Genomic DNA, 27,899 nt, shown 5'->3' with positions numbered 1-27,899 from the left:
AAACACACTGGGCTTAGAGTGCGGGTGTTTTATTTTAAGTCATTTTAAACTAACAGGAAACTGCTGTCATGTGTGCTTTTATCGTAGCAGCCGAGAGCGGAAGCGGCGAGCTGGCTTTGGCACGCTTGACGGGCGGTGGACTGCGATTGGCTGCCTTGTCTCCGTGCCTCCTGCTGTTGTTCTGATCAGATCAAGATGGCTGCTGTTGTCGGGGATGGAGAGTGAGCTCAGGCTGACATCCGAACACAGGCCGAGGACACGCGCACCGACCCGCTGATCTACGGGAGCCAAACCCCGGACCCGGACCGCCAGAACTCACTCTGATTCTCCGTTGAAGGTAGAGGGGCTCTGCTCCCGTCGCTCTCTCTGCAGCATCCTCCCTGCCATCGATCGCTGTTTGATTGACACGTCGCCGGATCGGTCAGAAAAATCAGATTAGGGTGATTCGGTTTGATTTCCGCCCCGACGGTAAAACATAAAATCTGAGTGCTACCGGTGTAATATGGGGCTTTTTGCTGGTTGGTTCGGGGGTGGTGGGAGGGGTGGGGGCTCCGGGCGGTGAATGGGTGAAGGTTATCCCGGTTACCGCGGGAGATAACGGCGCTGTTAAGGTGACATGGCGGCGGTGTTTCACCGGTAATGAGTCCGAGAGTCCGCTGCCCTCACCGGGACCAGCCGGGCCGGTCAGATACACCACTGCACGGAAACATGGCGGTTTCTTCATTTACAGTGTGGTTGTTATTATTAACACTGGACCCGAGAGAGTCAACATAATAACATAAATCATTAAATGACGTCATCAGGTACCTACTTATTCAGCTTACAATAAAACCTGATCAATCAATATAACTACAGACAAAAAAAAACTCCGCAGTTAATCGATCATTATTATTGTGACTGGATTAAAATTGTCTGATTTATCTACATGTATTTATTTATCTATTATTTATTTGTTGCTGGTCCTGAGCTGTAAACAGTGGGATTATCGAAGACGTCACTGTTAGCACATTAATGAATTCTGTGACATATTGGAGCTGCTCCTCAGACACAGTTATTGTCTGCTCTTCAGTATGAATCCATAAAGATTTCAGTATCTGTGACTCTGCTCATGCCGGCATCTCAATCTTTGTTCTGGGACTTTGAAGCAGCTCTGACCTTTTTCTGACTCTTCTGTGTGACCTCTGGCCTCTAGACAAACTGTCCAACAAGCTCCAGTTTTAAAATTTTATTTGGATGTTACAGATTAGCAGATCTGTGCCGTGCCCCTCAGTAGGCTTCCAGAAGCCAGCGAATGAGGAGAAATGGGTTTTAGTGTAAAAGAGGATGAGTTGAGGTGTAAAAGTGAGGATCCACGACTGGAGAAATCCTGGAACATATTCACCTGGGTTGTTTTTATCCCTTGGCTCCTGGCAGAAAGCTGTGGGCGTGTTTGTGGCTGATTAGAGGGAAACGCTCGCTCATGTGGACAGACCTCAGGCTGTCTGTTCATGGCGGTTTGTCCGTTAGATGATGACTTCCTGTTTTATCAGGCATAGAGCAGAGCCGCCAGCAGATCTCAGGTCAGCTTGTTTCAAAGGAAACTGTCTTCAGACACTGGCTGATGTCTGCACCACAGAAATGTCACAGAGATTTAAACAGGCTGCAGCTGCCTCTCACTAAACCTGCCAGCGCCTCCTGCAGGCTGCTCAGCTCCCGAAAACCAGGAGAAAAACTGACACTTCAGTGTGATTATTGACAAACAGGAAGTACTCAAGTACAGCTAATTGCTTTTATCAGTAATTAAGATCTTCTTTGTCTCATAAACTCAAACAACAACATGCAGAAACACGTCTTTGTCCTTTAAACAGAATTCAAATAAAAACTAATGATGAGGGAATGAGGCGGTGGTGGTGGTGGTGGAGTGGGGGAGCTACGGGGGCAGCTTGATTTATACCACAGGACGGCATGTTTCTGCAGCAGGTTCAAAGGTCACTGTTTGGCTGCAGTTAGAGGAGCAACAGCTGAGTGAATCTAAGAGTTTCATCTCAGAAGTTCAGCTCAGTTTTACCCAGCAGGCCAAGCATTTCACTGCCGTGTTTGTTGTGTCAGCAGGGGGCGCCGTGAGAGACCGCAGACATGGACACTACCACGTCCATCAAGATGACCACGTTGGCCATCCAGAACCTGTTCAGCTACGTGGAGGAGGAGAACCTGTCCGCCCTGAAGGCTCACCTGGATCGCTTCAAGGAAGTGGATGGACGCAGTGACGTATGTAATTGCGCTGTGATGGTGGCAGCGCTCGCTTCACAGTCAAAGACATTTTAGAGCATTTGAGCACAGATATCCCTCCTTTAACTGTATTTAATGACATTCATGTTCAGTGTCATTGTTTGTACTGTAGTTTTTCTTTGAATTCAGTTCATTAATGCTGTTGTATTATATTATTTTCATTTCTGGTCACTTTTTATTTGACTTTTATTCTTTAGTGATTTTTACCTTAGTGCTTGTTTTATTTTTCTGGTTTGTTTACCTGTTTGTTTGTGTACTTGCCTATGTGTGCAGAATGGTCAGACTCCTCTGATGCTGGCGGCCGAGCAGGGCAGTCTGGAGATCGTCCAGGAGCTCATCAGGAGAGGAGCCAATGTCAACCTGGATGATGTGGTGAGCGAAACGAGTGCTCTGTCACCAATGAGGAAAAAAAACCCTCCCCCATCCTCCGGTGCTATGGTTGCTAGGAGACAGGTGGGCAAGTTGGCCGGCTCCTGTTTCCATGGTAACCTTGTCTGTGTGTATTTTAGGACTGCTGGTCGGCTCTGATCTCCGCAGCCAAGGAGGGTCACGTGGAGGTGGTGAAGGAGCTGCTGGAGAACAGCGCCTACATCGAGCACAGGGATATGGTGGGAGCAAAGCCTCATGGGAAATGTCGTGCAGAGAATGGAGTAGCTAAACCGAGGGTTAACGTGTGTATGTGTGTCCCAGGGCGGCTGGACAGCTCTCACATGGGCTGCTTATAAAGGTCGCGTGGAGGTTGCAAAACTGCTGCTGGAACACGGGGCCAACCCCAACACTACAGGACAGGTAACACACAGACAACACAGGTAACACACACGGACGAGAGAATTGATTTTGGCAGGAAGATTTTGTTGTGTTTTGGATGGTTTCAGTCCACAGTGTTTCAGTGATGGTGCTGACATGTCCTCCTGTGCCCCTCGCAGCAGTACAGTGTGTATCCGATCATCTGGGCCGCAGGTCGAGGACATGCTGACATCGTGAAGCTGCTCCTGCAAAATGGAGCCAAAGTCAACTGTTCAGACAAGGTGAGGGGGCGAGAGCCCAACAGAGAGCACACACACCTGCATGACCTGACCTGAAACAGCAAGAAACCACAGGAAACAGTGCAACACAACATCCGACTGACATCAAATAAATTAATCTCTGTGGGCTCGAGTGAATCGAGAGTAAGAAAGTAAAAACACCTGCACAGGAAACGTCCTGCAAAATAACACCAATACAACAATAAGTAGCATGATGGACAACAACAGGAAGTGACACAACACAGGAGCACACACCAAACACTATGCCATATTTCACAATAAAGCAGCTCAGAGAGGTGTGTGTGTTTCGTGTGTGTGTTACAGTACGGGACCACCCCTCTGATCTGGGCGGCGAGGAAAGGACACTTTGACTGCGTGATGCACCTGCTGGAGAACGGTGCTGACGTTGACCAGGAGGGGGCGGTACGACCTTAATCACCGTCACCACCTTCATCATCACCATCACTGCCGGCATGCCAGAATAATACGCGCCCACCTCTGTTAACTACTTCCTGTCTGTCCCCAGAACTCGATGACAGCACTGATCGTGGCGGTGAGGGGCGGGTACACGGAGGTGGTGAAGGAGCTGCTGAAGAGGAACCCCAACGTCAACATGACCGACAAGGACGGGAATACGGCACTGATGATCGCCGCCAAGGAGGGCTACACCGAGATCGTCCAGGATCTGCTGGATGCCGGCACCTATGTAAACATCCCTGACCGGGTGAGGCGCCAACAGGCATCGTCACATGACACACGCGGTTTCAATAACAGGGAAACTAAACGGCGTCCTGTGTGTTCCAGAGCGGCGATACGGTACTGATCGGAGCCGTGAGGGGCGGGCACGTGGAGATCGTCAGAGCTCTGCTGCACAAATACGCTGACATCGACATCAGAGGGCAGGTGAGGTTTTGGAGACACATTTCCTTCATCACATTGGAAACAGTGAGTTCATTTCTTAGCTCATTAGATGTTTATGAACATGAAAAATCTTTCCCATTTCCCAATTTCATGCACGCTGCAGTCAGACTAACACAGATGATATTTTATAAATGTGTCATCATTACTTAATTCAGTTGCAGGTTTAGGTTTGATTGTTTTGGCACTTGGTGTCCTCCGCAGTTTTGTCTCTGTTTTGATTTGCTGGTGTCTTCAACATTCTGATGAGAAGGACGACTGCTGTTACTCTGCGAGCATTCAGTAAAGAAGAACTTGAGGATCGGAGCCAATCAGATGCAGCGTAAAGTGATGTTGCTAATGTTATCTCTCTGCTCCACCTCCAGGAGAATAAGACGGCTCTTTACTGGGCCGTGGAGAAAGGAAACGCCACCATGGTGAGAGACATCCTGCAGTGTAACCCCGACACAGAGACCTGCACCAAGGTGAGAGCCCAGCACACCTGAGAACACCTGTCTCAGAGTAGGGGGTGGGGTTCTGTGGTTAACCTGAGTTTTGCTTTCAGGATGGAGAGACTCCGCTGATCAAAGCCACAAAGATGAGGAACATCGAGATCGTGGAGCTACTACTTGACAAAGGAGCAAAGGTGTCTGCTGTGGACAAGGTGAGAGCCAGATAGACTAGGGGTGGCTGTGGCTCAGGTGATAGAGCAGATGACCTACTTATTGGAAGGTTGGTGGTTCGATCCTTGGCTTTCTACATGCCAAATATCCTTGGGCAAGATACTAACCCCAAGTTGCCCTCCGATGCGTTCATCGGAGTGTGTATGTTGGTTAGTTTGCACTTGAGTTTAGAAGTGCTTTTATGAATGGGTGAATGAATGAGGCATGTTGTATACAGCGCTTTGAGTACTCTGGGAGAGTAGAAAAGCGCTATATAAGAATCAGTCCATTTACCATTTACCAATCAGTCCATAGACACAAGCATCACGTGTATCTACCTGCCCTTCAAAGTAAAAGCAGGTTTAAATATTTAGCTTGTTTTTTAGTCTGTAGATTTGTCACAGAGTGAAATGAATGAACAGGTTACAGAGGACCTGATGCTGACACCTGTTTTCACAGAAAGGGGACACTCCTCTCCACATTGCCATCCGGGGGCGGAGCCGGCGCCTGGCCGAGCTCCTCCTCAGGAACCCCAAAGATGGTCGCCTGCTGTACCGCCCCAACAAGGCTGGAGAGACGCCGTACAACGTTGACTGCAGCCACCAGAAAAGCATCCTGACGCAGATTTTTGGAGCACGTACGTCTTTTTCTGTCTCACCTCATAGTGGGCCTGAACTGCACGCAAACGCAGTGTTATGGTTGATGTTTGCTCAGCTTTGAGTCTCTTCGTCACTCCTTCAACCTTTAAATGAACCTGGGCCGATCTCACTGCTGAAACTTAAGAGTGAATCAGGTGAAAGAAGCTGTAATTGGAAAGTATGAAGTAATGAGGCAGCTTTACATGGTGCTTTGTGTTTTTGTAGGCTGCGGCTGCTCAGGGAGCCAGACTGGATATCCTCAGCTTGTTACACATAACTGGATCAGTCTGCAGTCAGAGATCAGAGTGTTATGAAGAAATCAAAGCCTGGCCTCAGTGCACAGCTCACAGTGATAACATCCTCGGCTGAAACCAAACTTCTTAGTTTTTCTCATATTTAAAAGTTGTGAGACTGTTTCACTATGTGGATCATTCTAAACAGTATCCCTTATAAATGTAGACCTCAAAATAATCTGCAAAACTTTCTCAAAAAGATAAGAAGATAACCCCCCTTTTAATTCATCCTGACCAAAACCAGCTTCGTAAAAGGTAGGCACTCATCAACAAACACGCGTAGACTACTTAATTTAATAGACTACTCATGCAGTAAAAACATTGAAACCACAATAATGTCTCTAGATGCTGAAAAAGCGTTTCCAGTTAACTGGAAATTTTTATTTTCAACTTTGCACAAATTTGGTTTTGGAAACTCTTTCATAAACTGGCTAAAATTATTATATAATTCCCCAACAGCTTGCGTCAGAACAAATGACCAAACATCCTCCAGCTTCTGTCTCCTGAGGGGTACCTGGCAGGGATGCCCACTCTCCCCTTCACTGTTTGCAATTTTTATCAAACCACTAGCAGCAGCTGGTAGTTTGGTCCTGCCTTCGCTATTGTGGTTGATGTGGAGGTAGGGATTGGCTTAGGCATCTGGAGAGTCCTTAGGGACATGTCTGTGAAGGTTCTCAGTCATCCAGGTCATCGTAGTTTAAGGAGCTTGGAAAGAAAAGCCTCTGGACTTCTTTAAGTTGGTTGAAAACGTTTCACCTCTCATCGGAGAAGCTTCTTCAGTTCTAGGGTCAAAAGGTGGAGAGTCCCAGATTTAAGCCCTGTGGGAGTGACCCCCCCAAGGGGGACAATGGACCCCCTAATGATCCTCTACCTAATCACATGAGCCAATGTGTGAAAACGGATGTAGGTCACAATCAGCCAGAGTTTCGGGTGAGCTCATTGTGAAACCTAGCCCCACCCCATTAAGTGATTTCCTGAGGTCACATGGCCTGGGATGTGAGTGGGCGTTAAGGCGTCTGGGAAGGGATCTCAAAACTGGATTATAGATGGCAGAGAGTTGGTGTTGTAAACCACCGCCTCTGTTCAAAGATGGTCGCTCACAGTGGACATAGATGGCTTCTTTCACTCCTCTTTCAAACCATCTGTCCTCTCTGTCCAAAATGTGAACATTGGCATCCTCGAAAGAGTGTCCTTTATCCTTAAGATGCAGATGGACTGCTGAGTCTTGTCCTGTGGAGGTGGCTCTTCTGTGTTGTGCCATGCGCTTGTGAAGTGGCTGTTTGGTCTCTCCAACGTAGAGGTCTTGGCATTCCTCTCTTACTTAGGGACATTTTCCCTGGAGGGCTTAACCCGGGGGTTGTGGTCATGAAATGGTTAGGGGGTGTGGTGGCTCTTAGATGGTGTTTCCCTCGTGACTGCGTGCTGCAGGGCTGGGGGAGGGTCTGTGCTGGCAGACGTAGGTTACTGGCCTGGTAGCCTGGCTGCCCTGGGTGGGTCTGGGGCAGGCGTGGGGGCTTGGGGTTCTGGGGGTGCTCTGCCTCCGGGCTGGGGCCCTGGCTGGACCTTGGAGGCTTGGGTTACCACCACGGTGCAGGGGAGGCATTCCCCCTCTGTCCCCTTATGGCCACTTGTGCCTCAATTTTATTCCACACATCCACATTATCACCCTCTCATAACACATACATATAGGGCCTTGGGAACGGGCACGTTATACAGCGTCCAGAGGATGGTCTGTGTATTCAATGTCACCTCGGGGCTGTGCTGACACCTGCTGTTCTCTGGCAGGAAGCACCATGCCCTCCCGTGTTCTAAATGCACTTTAGAACAACACGCAGCAACACTACACATCAGCAGGTGAAGGGATGTATGGGGTCTTCACACACCCCTGTTGTCTGCTAGCCATCAGGGCGGAGGGGCTGGGAGGAGGTGTTGACCGTCCGATTGGGGTCCCGGATGCGGGGCCTCCCTGCTGCTACGGAGCCGGGGGCGGTCTGCTTGTCTCCATCCCGGGGGAAAGGGTAACATCTCCTGGGTCTAGTTGCTTTCTACGGGCGAAGGTACCTGGACCCGGGCTATAGAGTATGTTTGGGGAGTGTGATTGTGTGTACAGTGTCCATTTGTGTCTGTCTTCCCGTTGGGTGAGTGCTGAGTATTCGTATATGTGTGCATGAGGGTGGGAATGCAGGTTTGTGTCTCTGTGTGCCTGTTCGTCTGTGTTTATATGTCAGGTCGGGTCTTAGACTGCACCTCTCTGGGAACATCTCAGGCCCTCCAAGGTATGGAGGCCTATCTATCCTCACCACACTGCCTGATGTGTTTCAGTGCGTTGGTGGTTCTTGGTGTCCGGGGCTGGGTGCTCAAGTATGTACCAGCTCACTCCCGGTGGCTGCGTGGCGGGGCCTGGTGCCCGTGGCTTGGTCGGACCTCTTCCGGAAAATAAAATAAATGAATAATAACACCAAAGGTCGATCAAATGGACCAATACAGCAAGGCTGTGATGATCCACTTGGTAAAGTAAATCTATTGGGTATCCTTGTTGGCCTTCAGACAATTTTGATGGCTAAAGAACCAAATAGGACAGTCAAAAACAAAAAAAACAAAGATGAAGGAAAAACTTGTAGTTTATCTGCAATAAGAGCTGATTTATGGTTACTGAATGCAGAGTGAGTGAATGAACAGTAAAGTATCATCAGCATATTGACATATTTACACCCACTCACAGGAAATAATGTCATGAGTAGAAAATGAAGTTCAGAAGCTGCAGGCTTGAGTTCCCTCTGCACTCTCTGCTCATTCAGACTTGGTGTTTGCTGTAAATTGATACAAAGAGTGAAATCAGCCACGCTGGGACTGCTCCGCAGGCTCGTGTTAATCGATCAGCTCATCTTACCAAAATCATTCTGACTCCAGAAATCTGATTACAATGCCACAGCAGATTACTTTTATCTGTTCTGTCCTCAGGGATCCTCAAATCAAAAGAATAAAAGACTCTCTGTGTCTCCACCCCCTCCAGGTCACCTGTCGCCCTCGGAGACGGACGGTGACATGCTGGGCTACGATCTGTACAGCTCGGCGCTCGCCGACATCCTGAGCGAGCCCACCATGCAGCCGCCCATCTGTGTGGGTCTGTACGCTCAGTGGGGCAGCGGCAAGTCCTTCCTGCTCAAGAAGCTGGAGGGTGAGTTCGTGTTCGCCACGCTCGCCAGGCTCACCACGCTCGTTACACTAAGGGTACACCTGGCCAACACGTACTGACACTCCTCTTTCTCCTCAGATGAGATGAAGACTTTTGCTGGGCAGCAGATTGAGCCGCTGTTTCAGTTCTCCTGGCTCGTTGTCTTCTTGTCCTTGCTGCTCTGTGGCTCCATCGCCATCATCCTCGGCTTCAGTGTGGACCCCAAGCTCGCCATGGCGGTCTCCCTCAGCCTGCTTGCCCTGCTTTACCTCTTCTTTGGTGAGAAACGCTTCGATGTTATGCCGCACGTTAACACATGACCTCCTGTACTGCCACCGGTGTTCACATAACCTTTTACATTCTGTAGTGGTGGTGTACTTTGGCGGCCGGAGGGAGGGAGATAACTGGACGTGGGCGTGGCTGCTGAGCACCCGCCTGGCGCGGCACATCGGGTACCTGGAGCTGCTGTTGAAGCTGATGTTCGTGAACCCGCCGGAGCTTCCGGAGCAGAGCACACGAGCGCTGCCCGTCAGGTAACGCCACCACATAGGGAGGTCATGATGTCACAGTAATGTCACGCTGATGTCATGATGATGTCACTTGTCTCCTGCAGGTTCCTATTCACAGACTATAACCGGCTGTCCAGCGTTGGAGGAGAAACATCGATGGCCGAGATGATCGCCACGCTGTCGGACGCCTGCGAGCGAGAGTTCGGCTTCCTCGCCACACGACTCTTTAGAGTGTTTAAGACCGAGGAGACGCAAGGTATTGCATCATGTCCTGTCTGGCAGCCTGCGCTTCTTGAGGTCACCTGACCCAAGTCCAGTTTGGCTCAATCTCTTCTTCTTCGGTGCTCTCAGGTAAGAGGAAGTGGAAGAAGACGTGCTGCGTGCCGTCCTTCATCCTCTTCACCGTCGTGCTGGCCTGTCTCGTCACCGGCATGGCGCTGCTGGCCGTCTTCAAGGTGGATGGCGAGAACCGGACAGTGAACGCGGTGCTGATCGCCATCGGCAGCGTGGTTGGCCTTGCTCTGCTGCTCAACTGCAGGACGTGGTGGCAGGTGACCGACTCGGTGCTGAACTCGCAGAGGAAGAGGCTCCACAGTGCCGCCAACAGGATGCACAAGCTGAAGAGCGAGGGCTTCATGAAGGTGAGGAGAGGACACAGTCTATGGAGCGGCGAGGGGGTCTCCTTGAGCCTGAGGGTCTTTAGTTTCAGTGTTTTTAATCCTCTGATGTCTCTGGTGGAGGGAAACAAGAGGCGGGGGCAAGGGTGTAGCTCAGGAGTCTTCCTGGTTCTGAATGAGCCCTTGAACGTAATTGGCTGGTTCTGCACACAGGAAAAAGCTTCATGTAGCTTGTGTGCTGTGGTGAACTTTCAGAATAAGAGCATGGGGGTGGTCATTTGAGTTTGTTAGTGTGAGCTCAGAGACTGAAGAGTCTGTCTGAGCTGAATTCTGATGCTTCTGCACACTTTCTCCTGCAGGTCCTGAAGCACGAGGTGGAGCTGATGGCAAGGATGGCGAAGACGATCGACGGGTTCACGCAGCACCAGACGAGGCTGGCGGTGGTCATTGATGGGCTGGACTCCTGCGAACAGGACAAAGTTCTGCAGATGCTCGACACGGTGAGACGCTCGCACGGCTTCATTCAGTCAGTGTTTTTAAAGATAACGGAGCAGAAGCATGGACACAGTCTGACCTCATCGTCATCTTTAACGCAAACGTTAGCTGTGACATCACAGCCTTAGTCAAGCTGAATCGTGTTTTCATTAGATGAATGTGATCAGTCGGAACAGCTCAGCTCTCATCACGTGGGTCAGATTTACTTTGAAAGGGCAGAAAGTTGCCTCAGATGGTCAGTGTGGGCATGTCCCTCCTGCAGGTGCGTGTGCTGTTCTCCAAAGGGCCCTTCATCTCCATCTTTGCCAGTGACCCGCACATCATCATCAAGGCCATCAACCAGAACCTGAACAGCGTCCTACGCGACTCCAACATCAACGGGCACGACTACATGAGGAACATCGTGCACCTGCCTGTCTTTCTCAACAGCAGGGGCCTCTCCAGCGCCAGGAAGATGTGCACTGCCACGCCCACCAACGGAGACGTCACCACCGCCGATGGTATCCACACACACAATGACTACGTTATACGAGACTTGCAGTTACATCGCTTTTTATCGTAGCCGATTAATGAAGCGTGCAGGTGACATCAGCAGCCTGTTGTCACATCCTTCTGCTGTCACGTGACCGCGTCTGCTCTGAAATCATGTTCGATGAAGTCTCACAGAGATTCACTCAGATTCAGTCTGGACCTGAAAATAAACCTTCGGTTTTATTTTTCTTACTAAGATAAAAGTATGAATTAGAGGAGCAGGAGTGCAGAGGCTATTCTGTAATCCCAGAATATCTGCACACATCATACTCACCTCTGTCTGTGGTTACAGAACGACATAATGTTTACATCTGTTTGTGTGTCAGCAGGGTGGCATGAGGAGCTAGACAGGAAGCTGTCTCAGCACAGTCTGGGAGAATTAACCAAGTTTGGCAGCAAGACGACGCTCAACCGTCGGGTGAGTGTGTGTGTCTGTGTGTGTGTGTGTGTGTGTTAATCTAATGACTTGTAGGTGGTCTCATGTTTCCTCTGATTGAATTAAATCCAGCTGCTTTTCAGGTTTTAATTTGAAAAGGGTGTGATGTGATTAGATGTGATCAGGTCCGTTTATTGACTGTGTCAATGAGCTGCTGTTTCTTGATTGACAGCTTGTGTAAATATACTCTATCCCTTGTGCGTGTGGTCATGTGACCTGTGTGGTGCACTTTGCAGGAAACGTACCGGCGCCGCCAGGTGCAGCGCTCGGTGACGCGTCAGATGTCGTTCGACCTGACGAAGCTGATGGTGACGGAGGATTGGTTCAGCGACATCAGCCCACAGACGATGAGGAGGCTGCTGAACATTGTCTCCGTCACAGGTGACCTCCATCACCTTCATTATTAGCAGGACACGGTCTGACTGCCGTCAGCCCGTCTGCCACTTCCTGCTGATCTTGTTGGTTCATTCCAGTATTTTTCATTAAAAAAACATTTTTATTATTATTATCATAATAATAATGCAGTTTTTAACCCCGCCTGCTCCTGTCCAGGCCGTCTGCTACGAGCCAATCAGATCAGCTTTAACTGGGACCGCCTGGCGTCGTGGATCAACCTGACGGAGCAGTGGCCCTACAGGACGTCCTGGCTCATCCTGTACCTGGAGGAGACCGACGGAGTCCCTGACCATGCCACGCTCAAGACCATCTATGAGAGGTCAGAGGTCACCCTCCCTCCACAGGTGTAAAACGACACTGCGTCAGCTGATCAGTGTGTCCTCTCTCCCTAAGAGTGTCTAAGAACATCCCAACCACAAAGGACGTGGAGCCGCTGCTGGAGATCGACGGAGACGTGCGCAGCTTCGAGGTCTTCCTGTCATCACGGACACCTGTCCTTACAGCGAGGGACATTCGCACCTTCCTGCCTTGCACCGTCAACCTGGACCCCAAACTCCGTGAAATCATTGCAGGTACGAGTACTGCTCAGTACTGCTGAAAATACTGCTCAGTGTATTGCTGACTGTACTTCCTGTTGCTCTCATGAGCGTGGCGTGATTTGATGACATCATCAGTTTGAGATTCCTCCACAGATGTTCGCGCTGCCCGTGAGCAGATGAACATGGGCGGAGTCACGTACCCACCCCTGCCCCTGCAGGAAGCTCAGCCCCGCCCCACATCAGTCTACAGTCAGGTGTCGTCGACGTGCTCGCCCTCTGCGTCCTTCACCGGGCCTTTCAACCCACCGGCGGGGGGCGTGGTCTCCCCGCCACCTCACAGCAGCTACTACAGCGGCATGGCCAGCACACAGCATCCCTTCTACAACAGAGTGAGTAAAGGCCCCGCCCCTGCCCACACCTCATGATGTCATTGAATCCTGTAGGTGGCTGAGCAGCAGGTAGCGTAGCGATGTCATCGGTTCACGTGACGACTGTCCCGCCTCAGTCCCTTTCATCGTTTGTGTTGTTTTGCTTGATTTGATTTCATTTCCTGTTTCACTGAATCCCTGCTGTCTCACACAGCCCACCGATCAGCTGACAGGCTGCCGTCCAGCTCCGTAGAGTAAAAGGAGTCGACAGAAAGCTTCACAGAGAGTTGAATAAAGTTCAACTTTCAGCTAGCTTCAGCTAATGATGATTTTTTTTATTTTGAATGCGTCAAAAGTTTTGACATCATAACAAAAAAAGCACAGAAATACAAACAGAAACGACAAAAAACACAAATGTTCATGAAACACATTGAAATAAAAATTCAAAGTTTCACATTCCTGTTTTATTCTTGTCAATTGTCTGCTGACGCTGACCGGGTGTCAGGCGGCAGGGATTCGCTCTTTGATTTGACAGGTTTTTTTATGTTTCATCACATCCACCGACATTATTTAAATTTTTCACCTCCTCCCCCTCAGCCATATTTTCCCCACCACCTTTACCAGCTGCCACGCCCACTCGTGGCTTCCTTCCCACCACACCTCCATCCACGACCACCTCCTAAAAGCTCCTTCAGCAGGGATGCCGCTGCTCCCGCCGCTCCTGTAAGTACGGCCGTAGCTGGAAGCTATGACTCAACATGAACGTTTTTAACAAGTTTCTATTTTTCTGATATTTCGTCTTAAAATGTGAAAAAATAATGAAACTTGTCTGTTTTCAGTTTTTGAATCTGAAACTTAAAATGTTTAGTTTTATTACCTGGTGAAGAAGAAACACATAAAATATTTTAGAATAAAATCTTTTCGAAACTCCGCCCACCAGATGTTTGTTTGCTCAGAGGTTTTCCTCTAGAAATCTAGAAAGAGTCTAAGTCAGAGTTTTAGTTTTCTTTGCTTGTGGTCTGTGAAGGCTCCTCTGTTTTCCCCTCTTTTACTGCTGCTGTTATTCTCCTCTTTGGTTTCTGGAAACACTGAACCAGTGGCGGTTTCTTAAAACTGTGCCTTCAGTAGAAATCATTGTGCTGTCCTGTCGTTCATCTGTGTTTCCTCATGTTTTCATCCCCAAACTGTCTGTCTGTCTGCAGTCTAAGAGTTCTTCTTTGAAAAGGAAGCAGGTATTTAACCTTACCTAACATGACCCTCCTTGTCTCTTTCCCTCCTTCCTTCCTGAAGTGTCCACAGCAAGCGTCCGCGTGTTTTGGTGTTGATCGCTCTCGTTCAGCCAGCTGACAAATCGGCCTCAGAAGTTTTCTGTGAGGTTCTCAAGGATGTTTCAGACACAACAGGTTCCCACAGGAACACTTGAAACATAACAAGTGACTTTTTATGAAATACTTCGCTTCACAACTGAGCATGCTCTGTTTTTATTTAAGGAGCAAAATTTCTGATTTGTAGTTACAGTGAAATGAAAAACAGATCCAAGCATGAACATGAGCCAGTGATTGAGCCGTGACCGATCTGAACTTCAGCCGGACTTGAGCCGGATGCTGTGGACCAAAGGAGGAAGTGTTCCAACCACTACAACCCCCCAGCATGCACCTTGCCTCTACTAGCATGTGGCTTCAAAAAGTAGTAGTGGCATAGATCAAAAATTTGTTGTTTGATCTATTCAGAAACTTTAACTTGACTTTTGACCCCTCACTGCTAACCCACACAGCTGCTCACCACCCCAAACTCCCCCAGCCCCACCTCTGCATGGTGAAAAAATGTCCTGACTGTGAGTTAAAGGTGCTCACAAAGCTTTAAAACATCTGTTGGACAGTAATTTTCTGTACGTCATTGGGGACATTTCTGTGTTTCAGGCCACGTTTCAGCAAAAAGTTATCTTAAAATTAAAAATTGGCCTAAAAGAAACAGATGAGTCCTGTGCTAGCTGTGCTAAGTCACGTGACATGGTTATCCAGATCCAGATAAACTGTACATCAGAGGTAGTACAAAACATGGACGTAGCTTCTGGGTCCAAAAAATAAAGCAGTCACGTGTGCCTTAAACTGTTTTGGATTTTATGGCCGCCAGGAGGTGACACTGTAAAATTTCTTCTGGTTCTATAGAAGTCTGTGGGATGACCTCTGACATTTATAAATACCTTCCTTATGTTGCTTAGTCTCTCATATCGGGTCAAAACAAGGTTATTCAATAAATTTTGGTCATTCTGAGCATGAGAGAAAATTTTCCAATTATGCATGATGATTTTCAGAGCTGCTGCTCTTCCTCACATCTGATTTCTAAAGACCAAGTTAACAGTGGTGAAGCTGATCAGTGGGCGATCTCACAGTGGCTACATCTGTCTTTTACATGTCTGTCAGGTGTACTTTTACCTGAGTTAGCGTTTATGTTTTTAGTCTGGTGGAGTCACTGAAGAGAAATGTTGAGCTAAAAGCATTAAGCTCAGGTTGAGACTTTAACCTGCCAGGATTTGGATGAAGTTTCTATTCATCTCACAGCTGGATGTCACATCTGAAAATAATGACATTTGTTATTAAAATCTAAAAAATGTTGGATATTTTTCCCTGGGAAATATATCTGTGTTCAGGGCTCCGCCTCCGTTGCGTCTGCCACTCCGCCCGTCCTCCTAAGCTCCATGACCACAGAGGCTGTCTGTGAGCGCGTGCGGCATATGGAAGGCATCGACCAGAGCATGATAGGACAGTACACCGCCACCATCAGGAAGGTCAGTGACACAACTTCACAGGAAAGCAGAAAGCCAGGGACCTGAGACTGAAATACAAATGTTTTTCATTTTCAGGCAAACGTTAACGGCAGAGTTCTGTCTCAGTGTAACATCGACGAGCTGAAGAAGGAAATGAACATGAACTTTGGAGACTGGCAGCTCTTCAGGGCAACGGTCAGTCCAGGCAGTGAATGCATTAATAATAATAATAATAATAAACTTTATTTATAAAGCACACTTAAAAACCAAGGTTATGCCAAGGTGCTTAACAAGTAAGATAGAGAATAGGTGGAGGATAATAGAAATAGGATCAAAGTAAGTACTAAGTATGCAAGCAGATAACTGCCACTGATACATAGGAAAGCAACAGGTACAGAGCAAACAAGAATTTAAATGAGCATAAAAGTGCATGATATAAAAGAAATATTAACTAGAGGGAAAGGTAAGATTGAATAAGTGGGTTTTTAATCGTGATTTGAACAGTGCAATGGAGTCAGATGCGCGGAGGTCGAGAGGAAGGGTATTCCACAGTACCGGGGCAGCCAGAGCAAGCGCACGGTCACCCCGGGACTTCAGTCGAGATCTGGGTTGGGTCAGAAGTAGTTGAGTGGCAGATCTGAGTGTTCTAGCAGGAGTATGTGGTTTGAGAAGTTCACTAAGATAACTTGGCGCTAATTTATTAATAGTTTTGAAAGTAAGGAGTAATATTTTAAATTGAATACGGTACTTTATGGGCAGCCAATGCAGGCTAGCTAGGACAGGAGTAATATGGCAAAATTTCCTGGTACCAGTCAAAAGGCGGGCTGCTGCATTTTGGACTGTTTGGAGTCTAAGAAGAAGAGAAGAGGGAAGACCGTAGTACCAAGAGTTACAATAATCCAACCTGGAGGTCACAAAAGCGTGAATAAGCTTCTCCAGGTCCTCATAATGCCTAGCCTTAGAGATAAGGCGCAGTTGGTGGAAGCTAGATCTCACTACAGCAGACACTTGCTTATCGAGTTTGAGCGAGCTATCCAGCAGTACACCCAAGTTACTAACATAGTCACAAGAAAAGCTAGCAAAGGAACCCAGGGCAGCACAGAGTTGGGCACGAGGGATATTACTGTTGAACACCACAATCTCAGTCTTCTTATCGTTTAAAACGAGGGAATTACTCAGGAACCATTCTTTGACCTCCCGCATGCATTCTTGAAAGTAGTGCAGGGACACAGCAAGGTCGTCAGTAAGTTCAAAATAGATCTGTATGTCATCGGCATAACAGTGGAAGGCGATATTGTATTTTTCAAAGATTGCGTCTAGAGGGAGCAAATACAATGAGAAGAGAATAGGGCCTAAAACTGATCCTTGAGGCACACCACAACAGACCGGAGCGGAGGAAGAGGAGAAGGTGCCTAAGTGAACTGATAAGGATCTATCAGCGAGGTATGATTTAAACCAGTCGAGGGCAGTGCCTCTAATACCCAGTGTGCTCAAGTCTTAGTAATAAAATGTTATGGTCCACCGTATCAAAGGCCGAAGAGAGGTCCAGTAAAACTAGGACCATAGAGCGTCACTAATGCTAAGAATATCATTAGCATTACTGACTAATAGCGTAAAATTATCTCCATATAGGTGAATTTTCTAAAACAGAAACCCTGTAGCAGTGGAAAACCAAAAAATTGGGGTTTATTAAAACAGTTTTCAGTGACCTGCAGCAGCTTTTGGGTTCATTTCCACATAAAACACATCTTGGTTTACTGCTATGTAATGACTTAAAATAAGATCCACCTCCTCCTTCCTGCTGAAGGTTTTGGACATGCGTCACATTGAGAGCCAGGTGCTACATGAGGAAACTGCCAGCGAGCAAGGTAGCGTCATTGGTGGTCACATCGAGCCAGTAAGGCGAGTGATGGCTCCACCCCACGCTGGCGCCCCGAACACGGATGCATCACCAATGTACAGCTTCAACCTGAGCTTCGAGGAGCTGAGTACGGTGGGACTGGATGACCCGCAGCGACACGGAAACATGCCGTGGATGGTAACTATAGAACATGTGATCTGTGATGTCAGATGTGAGGGGTCTGATGCTGAAGAATGTTGTTTTCTGTCTGTCTTCAGGGTGGCGCTCACAGAACCGCCAGCATGACCAGTCTGAACTCGCAGGAGTCCTCCAATGACATCTCCAAGCTGACGGACAAGCAGCAGGCAGAGTACCGCGATGCCTACCAGGAATACATCGCCCAGATGGCCCAGCTGGAGTTGGGCGTCATCACTGGGGAGAAGCCCATCCAACCACAACCGGGACAGTTCATGACATCATCATCTGAGGATAAGAGCAAGGATGGCACCGAGCAGGATGGACGCAAATCCTTCAACAAGAGGAGCAGCAGCAAACCGGCAGCGGACAACACTGACTTTGCTTCCAATGGTGAGGCGCTAGATCCCATCAGAGAAGAAGACGAGAAGGGTGACCACGGGTCTTCCAAGTCAGTGCTCACCCGCAAGTCCTCAGCTGAAAGAGGCGGGCTGTTCCAGGGCGCTGCTGATCTCAAGCTGAAGGCCAGTGGTGGGTTGCGCTACCAGAAGCTGACCAGCGATGACGAGGAGTCTGAAGAGTCGGATCACGCCCCCCTGCTGAAAGATGGCAAGAAGGTGGTGGACCCCAAACTGCCCGGCGGTTCACTGGCGCTGAAAGGGAAGGACTACCTCTCTGATGCCATGCTGGACAAGAAAGACTCGTCTGACTCTGGCGTGAGGTCCAGTGAGAGCTCGCCCAACCACTCGCTGCAGGACGAGGAGGCGGACCTGTCGCAGCTGGACAGGGCCAACCTGATTGAGCTGAATGAAGAGAGCCTAGCCCGGAAGCGTGGCCTTCCCAGCAGCTTCAGCGGCCTGCAGGACCCGGCGGTGGCGCGCATGTCCATCTGCTCCGAGGATCAGTGCAGCCTGCTGGCGAGCAGCCCGGAGGAGAGTTGGCCGTCGTCCAGGAGCTACAACCTGAACCGCACGCCAAGCAATGTCACCCTCAACAACAACACCAATGCCCAGCAGGCCAACCGCGCCCGCCAGCCCCCAGAGGGCTCCACCTCCTCCAACCCCTCCTCCTCCACCTCCTCCACCAGCGAGGTCATCATCCCCCCGAGCTCCGGGACCACCACAACCACCACAACTTCTACTCGGCCGGGGCCAAACAACGAGAACGTCAGAGTGGTTCACTTGAAGCGTGGCCTGAAGCCCGGAGACCCGCCGGAGATCTGCACTGTGTCCTCCGACACTGTCACCTTCGGCGAGGAGCGTGAGAGCATCCTGTGACCTCACAGCGAGGAGGGGAAGAGCGCCAAGGGTCCACTGAGAGTCGCCTTTCAACTTCTGCAACCAATCAGGACTCTAGAATGGTTTGACGAGTTTGACGAAGAAAAAAAACATTTGATCAGTGAAAAAGAAAAAAAGCTCAATTTGACTGAAAAATTATCAAAAATCTGAAATTAGGAAGAAAAAATATGTTTAGAAGTTTTGGACTTTAAATCTGAGCAGAAGAAGAAGAGTGGCTGCTGGAGGACCTCAATTTCAGTGTTAATGGTAGATGTTTGTGCATGCTCACCTGTAGTCCGTAGGTAACATGAAGCTTTGTAGAGACGTAACGTGAAGCTGCTGCATGTCGTTATTGTCCTGCTCTGATGTGATTGGGCGCTTCCGGCCTGTTTACATCGTGACAGAGTTCATTATTAATGCTTATCGTTCACGCCCCTGAAAGCGATCGCCACTGACATCGCATCCAATTGTTTAACAGCGAGAGAGGTGACTTCCTGCTGTCAGAACACCACAAACTAATTGGCCAATTAGAGACAGACACCTAACCTATTTAGGGTCAAACCAGCCAATGGGAATGATCTGGTGTTTCATCAGTTAGAGCAAGGTTTCCATGGTGATACAAATCACCAGCTTCCTGTGAGTCCAGAAACATCAGCAGAGCTTCCTGATTGTTTAGTAGAATATCCTTCAAGGACCAATCAGGAGAAAGAGTTGGAACAACACCTGCTCTAACTGATCAAACAGTGAACTAGCACCCTGAGAAATTACCTGGACAGGTGAGCGCAGACTTCCACTTCGCCCCCTGGTGATATTCAGCATTACAAATGGGTTATTTACCCATTGCTGAGGTGTACTGCAGTCAGTTATAATCAGAAAAAAACCTTGTTAACTATTTTGCAATGATCTTCGTGAACGAGTATTTAATCGGCTTTTTGTGTTTGGTGTCACACTGACGTGGTGCTCTTACAGTGAAGTGAATCTGTGATCATGTCGTTTGGTCTGAAAATCTTTGAAATCATGGATGAGTTTAACGTCCTCCAATCATCAGGAAAAAAATTCTGACCAATCAGCAGTGAACGTGAGCTTTGTCGGACATTTATGAACGACAGGAAATGAAAATGAAGATACCAAAATTATCCAGATATCTTAAGATTTCAGAATAAAATAACAAAAATAAATGTTTCCTTCAAAATAAATAATGAATAATATAGCTGTTTTCAGTGTTAGATTCTAAAAGCATGTTTCTGTAACGCTGTCGTTTGTGTCTCGCGCTCTCAGTGATCATGTGACCTGTCTCAGGACGAAGTTAATGGAAAAAATGTTTCTGTGAACTAAAAATAAAAAACCTGCATGTTGAAAGTATCAGAGTACATTTATTGAACAATGAACACAGTAGTGAGCATTTTAAATAAATAAATATTTTATTTTGTTCTGAACACTTTTTAGGAACTTTTACAGGAAATTGGACATAAAGAAGCAAAAACAAATATTTACAGTTTCTAAAAGACATTTTTTATTTTTGTGTGTTTATTTTTTTATTTCAGTATTTCATTTGGATTTTTTAACTTTTGGCCTTCCTTAGTTTAAAGGGAAAAATCCAAAAACTTATGCTAGGTTTCTTATTTTCATTTTACAGACCCTATACTTTTTTCATTTGAGTGGAAAAATATTTTTATTAGAATTAATGTTTAAAAATATTTTCATAAACTATTTACATTTCAATATTTTAAAAGTTTCAGCCGTTAATGGACAAAATGTCTGTCCCCACGAGTTTGAAGACATGTCTGAGACTCAAAATATGGTTTTAGTGTCAGGGTTACAGTTAGGTTAAGGTTAGGTTTAAGCTCAGGGTTAGAATTGGGCATTCATGTTGACTGTTAGGGTTAGTGCATAGGGGAAGTATTATCTCAATTAGATGTCCCCACAAAGATATAAAAACAAGTGTGTGTGTGTGTGTGTGTCCTGGTTTGGATGTTCCAGCTGGATCGGAATGCTGTTACCATGGGTGATAAGATGCCAAACATCTGCCTCTCCTGCAATCACATGACTCTGATCCGCCTGGACTATAGCAGGAAACAGCAACAATGAAACATGGTAAACATGTTGATGGTGAAGATGTGATGATGATGAAGGCTGTTCGTCCTTTGTCTGTGGAGCTGAAGGATAATTAAAGTTTTTAACAGTGCTTTATTTAAAACTGCAGTTCATCAGACAGTCTGAAGCTGATTAAATGTTAAATCAGAGACGTGTCAGCAGGGGACAGAATTTGCTGCCATCACATAATTCCCACAGTGCTGAGCGGCCCATTGGATTGTGACACAGACCTGTTTTGACCTTTTATAAATGCCTCAGAGTCTGTCAGACACATGCAGGGGAGGGGGGATGTGAAGGAGATTTGAGCACCCGCCCTTTCAAACATCTCTGCACGGCCCTGGAGTCTGTACTGATACATCTCTGGGGCATGACTAGCATAGACTGCTAACTATTGTAACTATGGCGACGCTCCATGATCTGCCATTATTGCAAAAAATGGTCCACAGGAGTGACTGGAATGACACAACTCTCCCCTTCATTGACTCTAATTTGAGCCAACCAGGTAAAAGTGAGGGTATGATGTGAAATGTAGGAATGAACTGAACCAAATGAGCCTGCTGATGTTCATCAATTACTTCCTGTGAGGAAATAAATCTGTTGATGTCTCCACTTCACAAACAAATAAGCAAACAAACATTTGTGGCAAACAAATCTAAACCATTAGGATAATTTTAAAAAGTTGGACTTTAAAGACTTTATTTTCTTCACATATTTAATTTGACTTCTTTGGACTTCTTAAATTCAGATTTATATTTGGATTTAATTGGATTGGAGATATATATATATATATATATATATATATATATATATATATATATATATATATATATATATATACATAAATTTCACTTTTTATTTCTAAATGCTGACTTTGTTCAATAATGTATTTTTTCTTCATTTACAATTTTTTTGACTTGTGAAGTTTCTTCTTCAGCTGCTCTTTTCTGAAACTGCAGGAGCAGAGTGGAAGATGGGAGTTGTTGTCCAGCAGGTGCCACAGATGAGCTGTTTGAAGATATTTGTTTTATTTAATTAAGTTTTATTTTGTATTCTTTTATTTTTTGAGTTATTGTTGTTAATTTATCAAACATCACAAATGTAAACACAGCTGATCAGTCAGTTGACGCTTAGATGTCCTCAATCAGCTTCAAAGAAGGTTAAAAGCATGATGGGAAATGTAGGAAGAAGTCTGGGTGACTTTGTCTGTGAAGGTTCTCAGTCATCCAGGTCATTGTAGTCAGTGATGGAGGAAAGAAAAGTGTCTGGACTTCTTTAAGTTGCTTGAAGACGTTTCACCTCTTATTTGAAAAAGCTTCTCGGATGAGAGGTGAAATGTCTTCAAGCAACTTAAAGAAGTCCAGATGCTTTTAAAACATGAAGCTCAAAAATGCACGTCAGTGAATGCATTGCTATGCAGATGAACTTGATGGCAGTCCCTGTGGGGTGTCAGTGAATGCATCGCGGCTGCTGCTCTGATGTTTCAGATAAAAGCGAGTGGTTGATAAGAGTGCGATTTCACGCTCCGGTGAAAATATGCAAACACAGCAGAGGAAGCCAATCAGAGCTGGGATCAGATCCCAGATGTTCGCCTCCACAACTCACCAGACACAAGGCCACACCTGCCAGCCTGACAGGGGCGCTGCAGTCACTGTGGTCTGTGATGGTACCGGCGTCGGCTCCTATGTGTTTGTTTCTCTTCATGTTTTACTGGTTACTTTTCGTTTGTCTCTGCTGTTCTTGCTTCAGACGTCAGTGATAAAAAAAACCTCCAGGCTGAATTTCATTAAACTTTTTGAGGAGGTGGAGTCGGCCCAAGGAAGACGAGCTTTACCTTTGATTTCACAAAGCTCTGATTTTTGCAGGAGAGGCGACACGTCTTCAAGAAACCTAAAGAAGTCTAGTTGGTTTTCTTTCAAGCTCCTTATACAATATTTATTTTGTGGTTAATTACTCACATGTTTGTTGGGAAGAGACAGTGTTTCTGGTGCCGACCTGCTTCACTGATCTATTATTGATATGATTCACTGCTCAGCCTCTCGGACTTTTGCTTCTTTCTGCTGCTAAAAGCACATTTTTAAATATATTTTTACTTCCCCAATGACCTCGTCCTCTCATTACCCAGAATGCCGCTGTGTTGGCCTCAATTATCCAGAGCAGAACCTTCAGATTTATCAGGCCGGTGGGGATCCGGCTGCCTTTAATCTGCTGCCAAACATCTGATCAGAGAGTAGTGGGGATAGAGAGGTGAGCAGTCTGACTGTTTCCTCTGATTTGACCATGAGCAGCGACATGCGCTGAAGTCAGCTCACTCCAAATCCCAGACGTTTCCCGACCTCTGTGATGTATGCACAGGTGAAAACCAAGGAGGATCTTCTCTAACAACCTAGAGGTGAAGGAAAGTATACTGCTCTCTGATTGACTGTTTATCAGGCCTTGATGTCAGAGTTAACAACCAGCAAACAACTGAACAAAGACAAACTATGCTCTGCAAACAACAGCCAATCAAAACCAACCTTCTCAGAAAAGACACCAGTAAGGTGTCTGAAATCTGTGGTACTCTTGACCTTAGACATTACTGCACATAACACAATAATGTATCTGATACACTTGTGTCGTCACCATTATCATCATTATGTTGGTTCAGGATCAACACTGCTGACCAGTGGAGAAAATGTGGAGAAAAAAAGAAAACGATGGCTTGGTTTGTATGAAACTCAAAAGTGTTTTCTTTATTAATTTCTACAATATAACAAATAAAGTACCAAGCTGTTAACATTTGAGTGTTTGTGGATGTGAGTGGAAGAGTAATCTGCAGAGAACCTTAAAACTGGGCCAAACCGACCAGTGCGTGCAGTTTTTATGATCTTTCGAGCGTTGGCTTTAAAGTTATAGGGTGGTACTAGCTAAAATAACTGTCCAGAGGCATTACCATAATGTGTGACAAGACACACACACACCTGGTTAGCAGGTATTGAGCTCTCCATTTGCCATCTAAGCAAACTCCATCTTCATCCCTCCTCCTCTGTATATTTACTGATAACACATTTTCACAGTGCGTAATAAAAGCATGAACATGTTGCTGCTTAGGTCAGGCCAGTCCTCTAAAACAGGTTTGAATATAGATCATTGGGACTTCCTGCTTAAATAGAGGTTAGATAAAGGTCCATGTAAGGTCATCATTTTGAGACAGAGCTTTTTAGAAGTTCAGACCAAACATCAATAGGAGTTGGAAAAAGAACAAAAGCTGCAGTTCCTCTAGCGTCTAGCAGAGGTAGCAGTGAGTCAGTCAGTAGAAATAAATATGTTTCCACCTGATACAAAAACTCTTTTGGTATCTATAGCTAATTTAAAAATTCCGTTATTAGGGGTGTGGTCTCTGTGACGGACAGGTGAATGGTGATACAGGTGGCTGTAGCTGCTAGCTGTCTGCTAATTTCACCTGGACTAGACCTCTGGCCCATGTTTGTGCTGTTGGAGCCTTTTTGAACATTTTAATGACATCATGTGACCAATAATATGATTGCTGTGAGGTCATTGTACTAACAGATGGTCCAAGAAGACAGTACTCCAGTTTTGCATCTGATGGTACCAAACAGTCTCTGGCTGTAGTACAATAATCAAGAGTTGGCTGATAACAGACTGTCCTTTTTATTTTTTAAATAATTTAAAAAAAAAAAAAAAAAAAAATGATAAGACTGTCCACAGGCCAGTGAGTTGTGCTGTAGCGGCCATGTTTGTATAACATCTTTGGGACTGTTTAAGGGTCCTGGGAATACTGTAGGTCAGAGAAGGTCCTGTTTTTAAAGCTGCGTGAGGAAAAACCCTCACAGTGCCTCCGATGATGTCACTTTCTCTTTTCTGACTCCTTAAAAATCTTAACTTCTTGACTCTTTCATGATCAGTTTTGAAGTCCACTGATTGTTAACATGAGTCATGTGACCACTGAAAACATCATGCCCTGCTCTGCCTTGCTCTGATAAACTGGGAGGACTAGTTCACACTCTGGAAACGCCAGAAGAGGTCAGACATCACTGGGGTCATCAAAGTGTGGAAGCTTAATCTCATTTAATGTGATGCATGCCTGCAAACAGCCTCAGAAACACCAGACGTGAAAAAAAATAAAGTTTCACTTACACAGACAGGCTTCAGATGTCTCAGGTGCAATTATGCTGTCCAGCTGAAACATATGGAAGAATCTATATATAGATATCTCTCTCTCTCTCTCTCTATCGTGTGATTAAAAATTTAAATCTCAAGAAATTCTAAATGATCACAGCATGAATTAAAAATTAAGTTACTGATCATTTAGAGAAAAAAAGTCCAAATGTTGCTATGGCCTCTCATTGTGTCTGTGACACAAATTGTGTTCACCGTACGAGGCTGTAACCATCGATGACTTCGCGTCTGTCCACAGCAGCAGCTCATTTTGCACAAATCTGCCCGACGTGGACTGAAAACGGAGTTTGACCTAACCAACAGTCAAAAACATGAACATTACAAACTGATGGAAGGTTTAATAAAGCAGCAGGGCTCTTAAAGGAGCCAATCAGATCCCAGGAGGATCAATAATGAGACAGAGGCGCTGATCAGTTTGCAGCTGATTTATTCAGCTTCACATACACACTCCATCATAACGCACAGAATCACTGGTTTTTGGATTTCCCTTTTTTCCTTCATATTGCACCAAAAATAATGAGCAAACAACAGCATGAAAAAGCAACAAACTTCTTGTTTCCCTCAAACCTTTTTACACACCAGTAGGTACAGACAGGCCTGAATGTGTGTAACCAGTAAAACAAGGGAGTAAAGCAAGGCAGGCCACACGGGTTTGAACCCTCACATAGGAGACCAGTGGAAGAGTCTGACATTCCCTTTGACTGTACAAAAATAGGCTTGAAAATATTTAATCTAGTTTCCTTAAAAAGATGAGGTATGCTCGGTTCGGTAATATCACAAATATCCACACCTGAACGGGAAAAAAAAAAAGTCAGTCGGTGTCGTCCGGGTCCGACCCGAGCGGCAGAAACGAGTCCATAAAAGCCTATCGGTTCATCTGCTCACGAGCACCAAGTCCACGCCAGAACGCAGCCGGCCACAGCGCTTGGAGCCCGTGCAGCAGCAGCCGCGACACCCCGCTCCCTGACCGGAGCTCGAACGGGGGTGAAGGGTCAGACTAGCAGGTAAACACCAGGTCCGTGAAGTCGGCCTTCAGCCAGTCAGCGGCAATCATCTCGCTCAGCTCCGGCGTGCAGTAGTCCGGGAACTCGAAGTGGGACCCGAGGCTGCCCCCCTCCGTGCATCCGCAGGCGTCCAGGTCCTTATCCACAAGCGACAGGCTCAAGCTCCCCGAGGCCGAGCTAGACGACGAGTTCCACGGGTCAGAGCAGGACTGCAGGCCGCCCAGGAAGTTGGAGGTGAAATCCAGCGGCTCCACGGGGAGGTCATCCAGGTCTTCCCCGCAGCAGGAGGAGGCGGAGGTGCAGACGGAGCGGGAGGGGGAAGCTGGGGAGAGGGAGGCGGGGTGGACCGGCGTGCTATGCCGTGTGAAGCTGAAGTAGAGACGGCCAGAGGACGGGAGCGTGCTGGGTCCCACAGCGGAATCCCGGGGGGGCAGCTTGGTGATACTGTAGCAGGGCAGCTCTTCTTCCTCCTCCTCCTCTGAGGATGATGAGGATGAGTCGTCATTGTCCTCCTCCTCGCTGTCCGTATAGTCACGTTTGCTGAGTGTAATAGCGCTCGGCACGTACCGTAACCGGTGATCCGTCTGCCGGGCGCTGAGCTGATAGCGGGGGTTCAGTAGCTGGTACTCGGGGTCCGGCTGCTGGTGTTTCAGCTGGTACCGGGAGTTTAGTTGCTGGCACCGGGGGTCTAGTTGCTGGTGTGGGTTATCTCGGTCCTGTGGTTTCCGCTGGTGGCGGGAGTCCGTCTGCTGGTCTTGCGGGGGGAGACTGCCCGCTTTGACGGCCCCGCCCACCGACTTGCCGGCTCGGGGGAACTTCTTCGCCGCAGCAGGGGTCTTGTGAGACGGTGTGTCGTTTCTCTCCTGGTACTGACCGGCCGACCTCCCCTCGGTCCGGGGCTTCTTCTTGGGCCGGTACTTGTAGTTAGGGTAGTCGGCCATGTGCTGCAGCCGGAGGCGCTCCGCTTCCCGGATGAACGGAACCTTCTCGTTGTCGGTTAACATTTTCCAACGCTTCCCGAGCCACTTGGAGATCTCGGCGTTGTGCATGTCCGGAGACTGCTCCATGATCTTCCTCCGCTCGATTTTAGACCACACCATGAAGGCATTCATGGGCCGTTTGATGTGGCCCGAGGCGGTCTTACGCCGCTCCGGTTTCTGCGGCGAGGGGCTGCCGGCACAGGCCCCCACCGTCCGGCTCCGCTCCGGGGCAGCTGCTTCACGGTAGCCGGCGGTGAGCCTCGCCTCAGTGGGCTCCTTGTGCAGACCCATCGTCTGAAATAATCCCTGAAAGCCACCGGGCCGGACCGGCTGATCCCGCTGATGTTCCCGCGGTTTCCTTCAGTTTCTCAGTTTGTCTGTACTCGCGCCCCTCAGTCACGCTTAATGCATTTCGTGCGCGAGCTCTCAAACCGGCGTCTTTTTAACCGAAGTAGAAGTCGTTCCCGCCCTCAACCAATCAGCGTTGTTTTGCAAGAACACCTTCCCGCCTCCGCTTCGCCCTCAGCGAGTCACAGTGTAGCTCCTCCCCCGCGTGTTAGCTCACCCGCCTCAGGCCGTTACTCCAAATCATTCTCAATAGATCAATCAGTGAAAGTAATCAATGGTTGCGGCTCTCTATCGACAAAAGAGAAATATTCCCATTGTGTGTGTGTGTGTGTGTGTGTGTGTATGAGAGATGGTTCAGTGTGAACAAAC

At 47.4% G+C, this 27,899-nt stretch overlaps 2 protein-coding genes across 11 annotated transcripts; one reads left to right on the top strand and one right to left on the bottom strand.

Moving 5' to 3' along the window:
- Nucleotides 1-105: 105 nt before the first annotated feature.
- kidins220b (kinase D-interacting substrate 220b) lies at nt 106-20,287 on the top strand. Of its 10 annotated transcripts, none has more exons than XM_076874220.1 (30): nt 110-337; nt 2,092-2,247; nt 2,542-2,640; nt 2,778-2,876; nt 2,959-3,057; nt 3,195-3,296; nt 3,618-3,716; nt 3,820-4,017; nt 4,098-4,196; nt 4,577-4,675; nt 4,756-4,854; nt 5,312-5,489; nt 8,797-8,961; nt 9,058-9,237; nt 9,326-9,491; nt 9,572-9,723; nt 9,819-10,108; nt 10,444-10,584; nt 10,842-11,079; nt 11,440-11,528; nt 11,783-11,927; nt 12,099-12,261; nt 12,336-12,514; nt 12,635-12,870; nt 13,447-13,572; nt 14,052-14,081; nt 15,500-15,637; nt 15,713-15,811; nt 17,424-17,654; nt 17,735-20,287. In XM_076874220.1, exons 2-30 carry the CDS (start codon nt 2,116-2,118, stop codon nt 18,926-18,928), a joined length of 5,265 nt encoding a protein of 1,754 aa, XP_076730335.1. In that variant the 5' UTR covers nt 110-337; nt 2,092-2,115; the 3' UTR covers nt 18,929-20,287. The 10 variants fall into 10 exon arrangements, 9 of the variants coding, with proteins under 9 accessions (XP_076730341.1, XP_076730340.1, XP_076730335.1 ...); XM_004572850.3 differs by having other exon boundaries at nt 11,437-11,528; XM_004572851.3 differs by having other exon boundaries at nt 2,089-2,247; nt 11,437-11,528.
- A 5,321-nt stretch (nt 20,288-25,608) lies between these two features.
- Nucleotides 25,609-27,648, bottom strand: sox11b (SRY-box transcription factor 11b). The gene has a single exon (XM_004572857.6). It carries the CDS (start codon nt 27,471-27,473, stop codon nt 26,196-26,198), a length of 1,278 nt encoding a protein of 425 aa, XP_004572914.1. The 5' UTR covers nt 27,474-27,648; the 3' UTR covers nt 25,609-26,195.
- Nucleotides 27,649-27,899: the final 251 nt, after the last annotated feature.

This window comes from Maylandia zebra, linkage group LG15 (genome assembly GCF_041146795.1).
Source record: "Maylandia zebra isolate NMK-2024a linkage group LG15, Mzebra_GT3a, whole genome shotgun sequence".
Taxonomy (NCBI): Eukaryota; Metazoa; Chordata; class Actinopteri; order Cichliformes; family Cichlidae; genus Maylandia; species Maylandia zebra.
The sequence above is the reverse complement of the archived record's forward strand: the minus strand, read 5'-3'. Positions and strand labels throughout refer to the sequence as shown.

What these genes read in the sequence shown, in the direction of transcription:
- kidins220b (XM_004572850.3), top strand. Translation starts at nt 2,116, where the DNA reads ATGGACACTACCACGTCCATCAAGATGACCACGTTGGCCATCCAGAAC. An exon ending in AGACGTCACCACCGCCGATG is followed by an intron (nt 11,080 to 11,436) that starts GTATCCACACAC and finishes TTTGTGTGTCAG; the next exon opens with CAGGGTGGCATGAGGAGCTA. An exon ending in CTTCTTTGAAAAGGAAGCAG is followed by an intron (nt 14,082 to 15,499) that starts GTATTTAACCTT and finishes ATCTGTGTTCAG; the next exon opens with GGCTCCGCCTCCGTTGCGTC.
- sox11b (XM_004572857.6), bottom strand. Translation starts at nt 27,473, where the DNA reads ATGGGTCTGCACAAGGAGCCCACTGAGGCGAGGCTCACCGCCGGCTAC.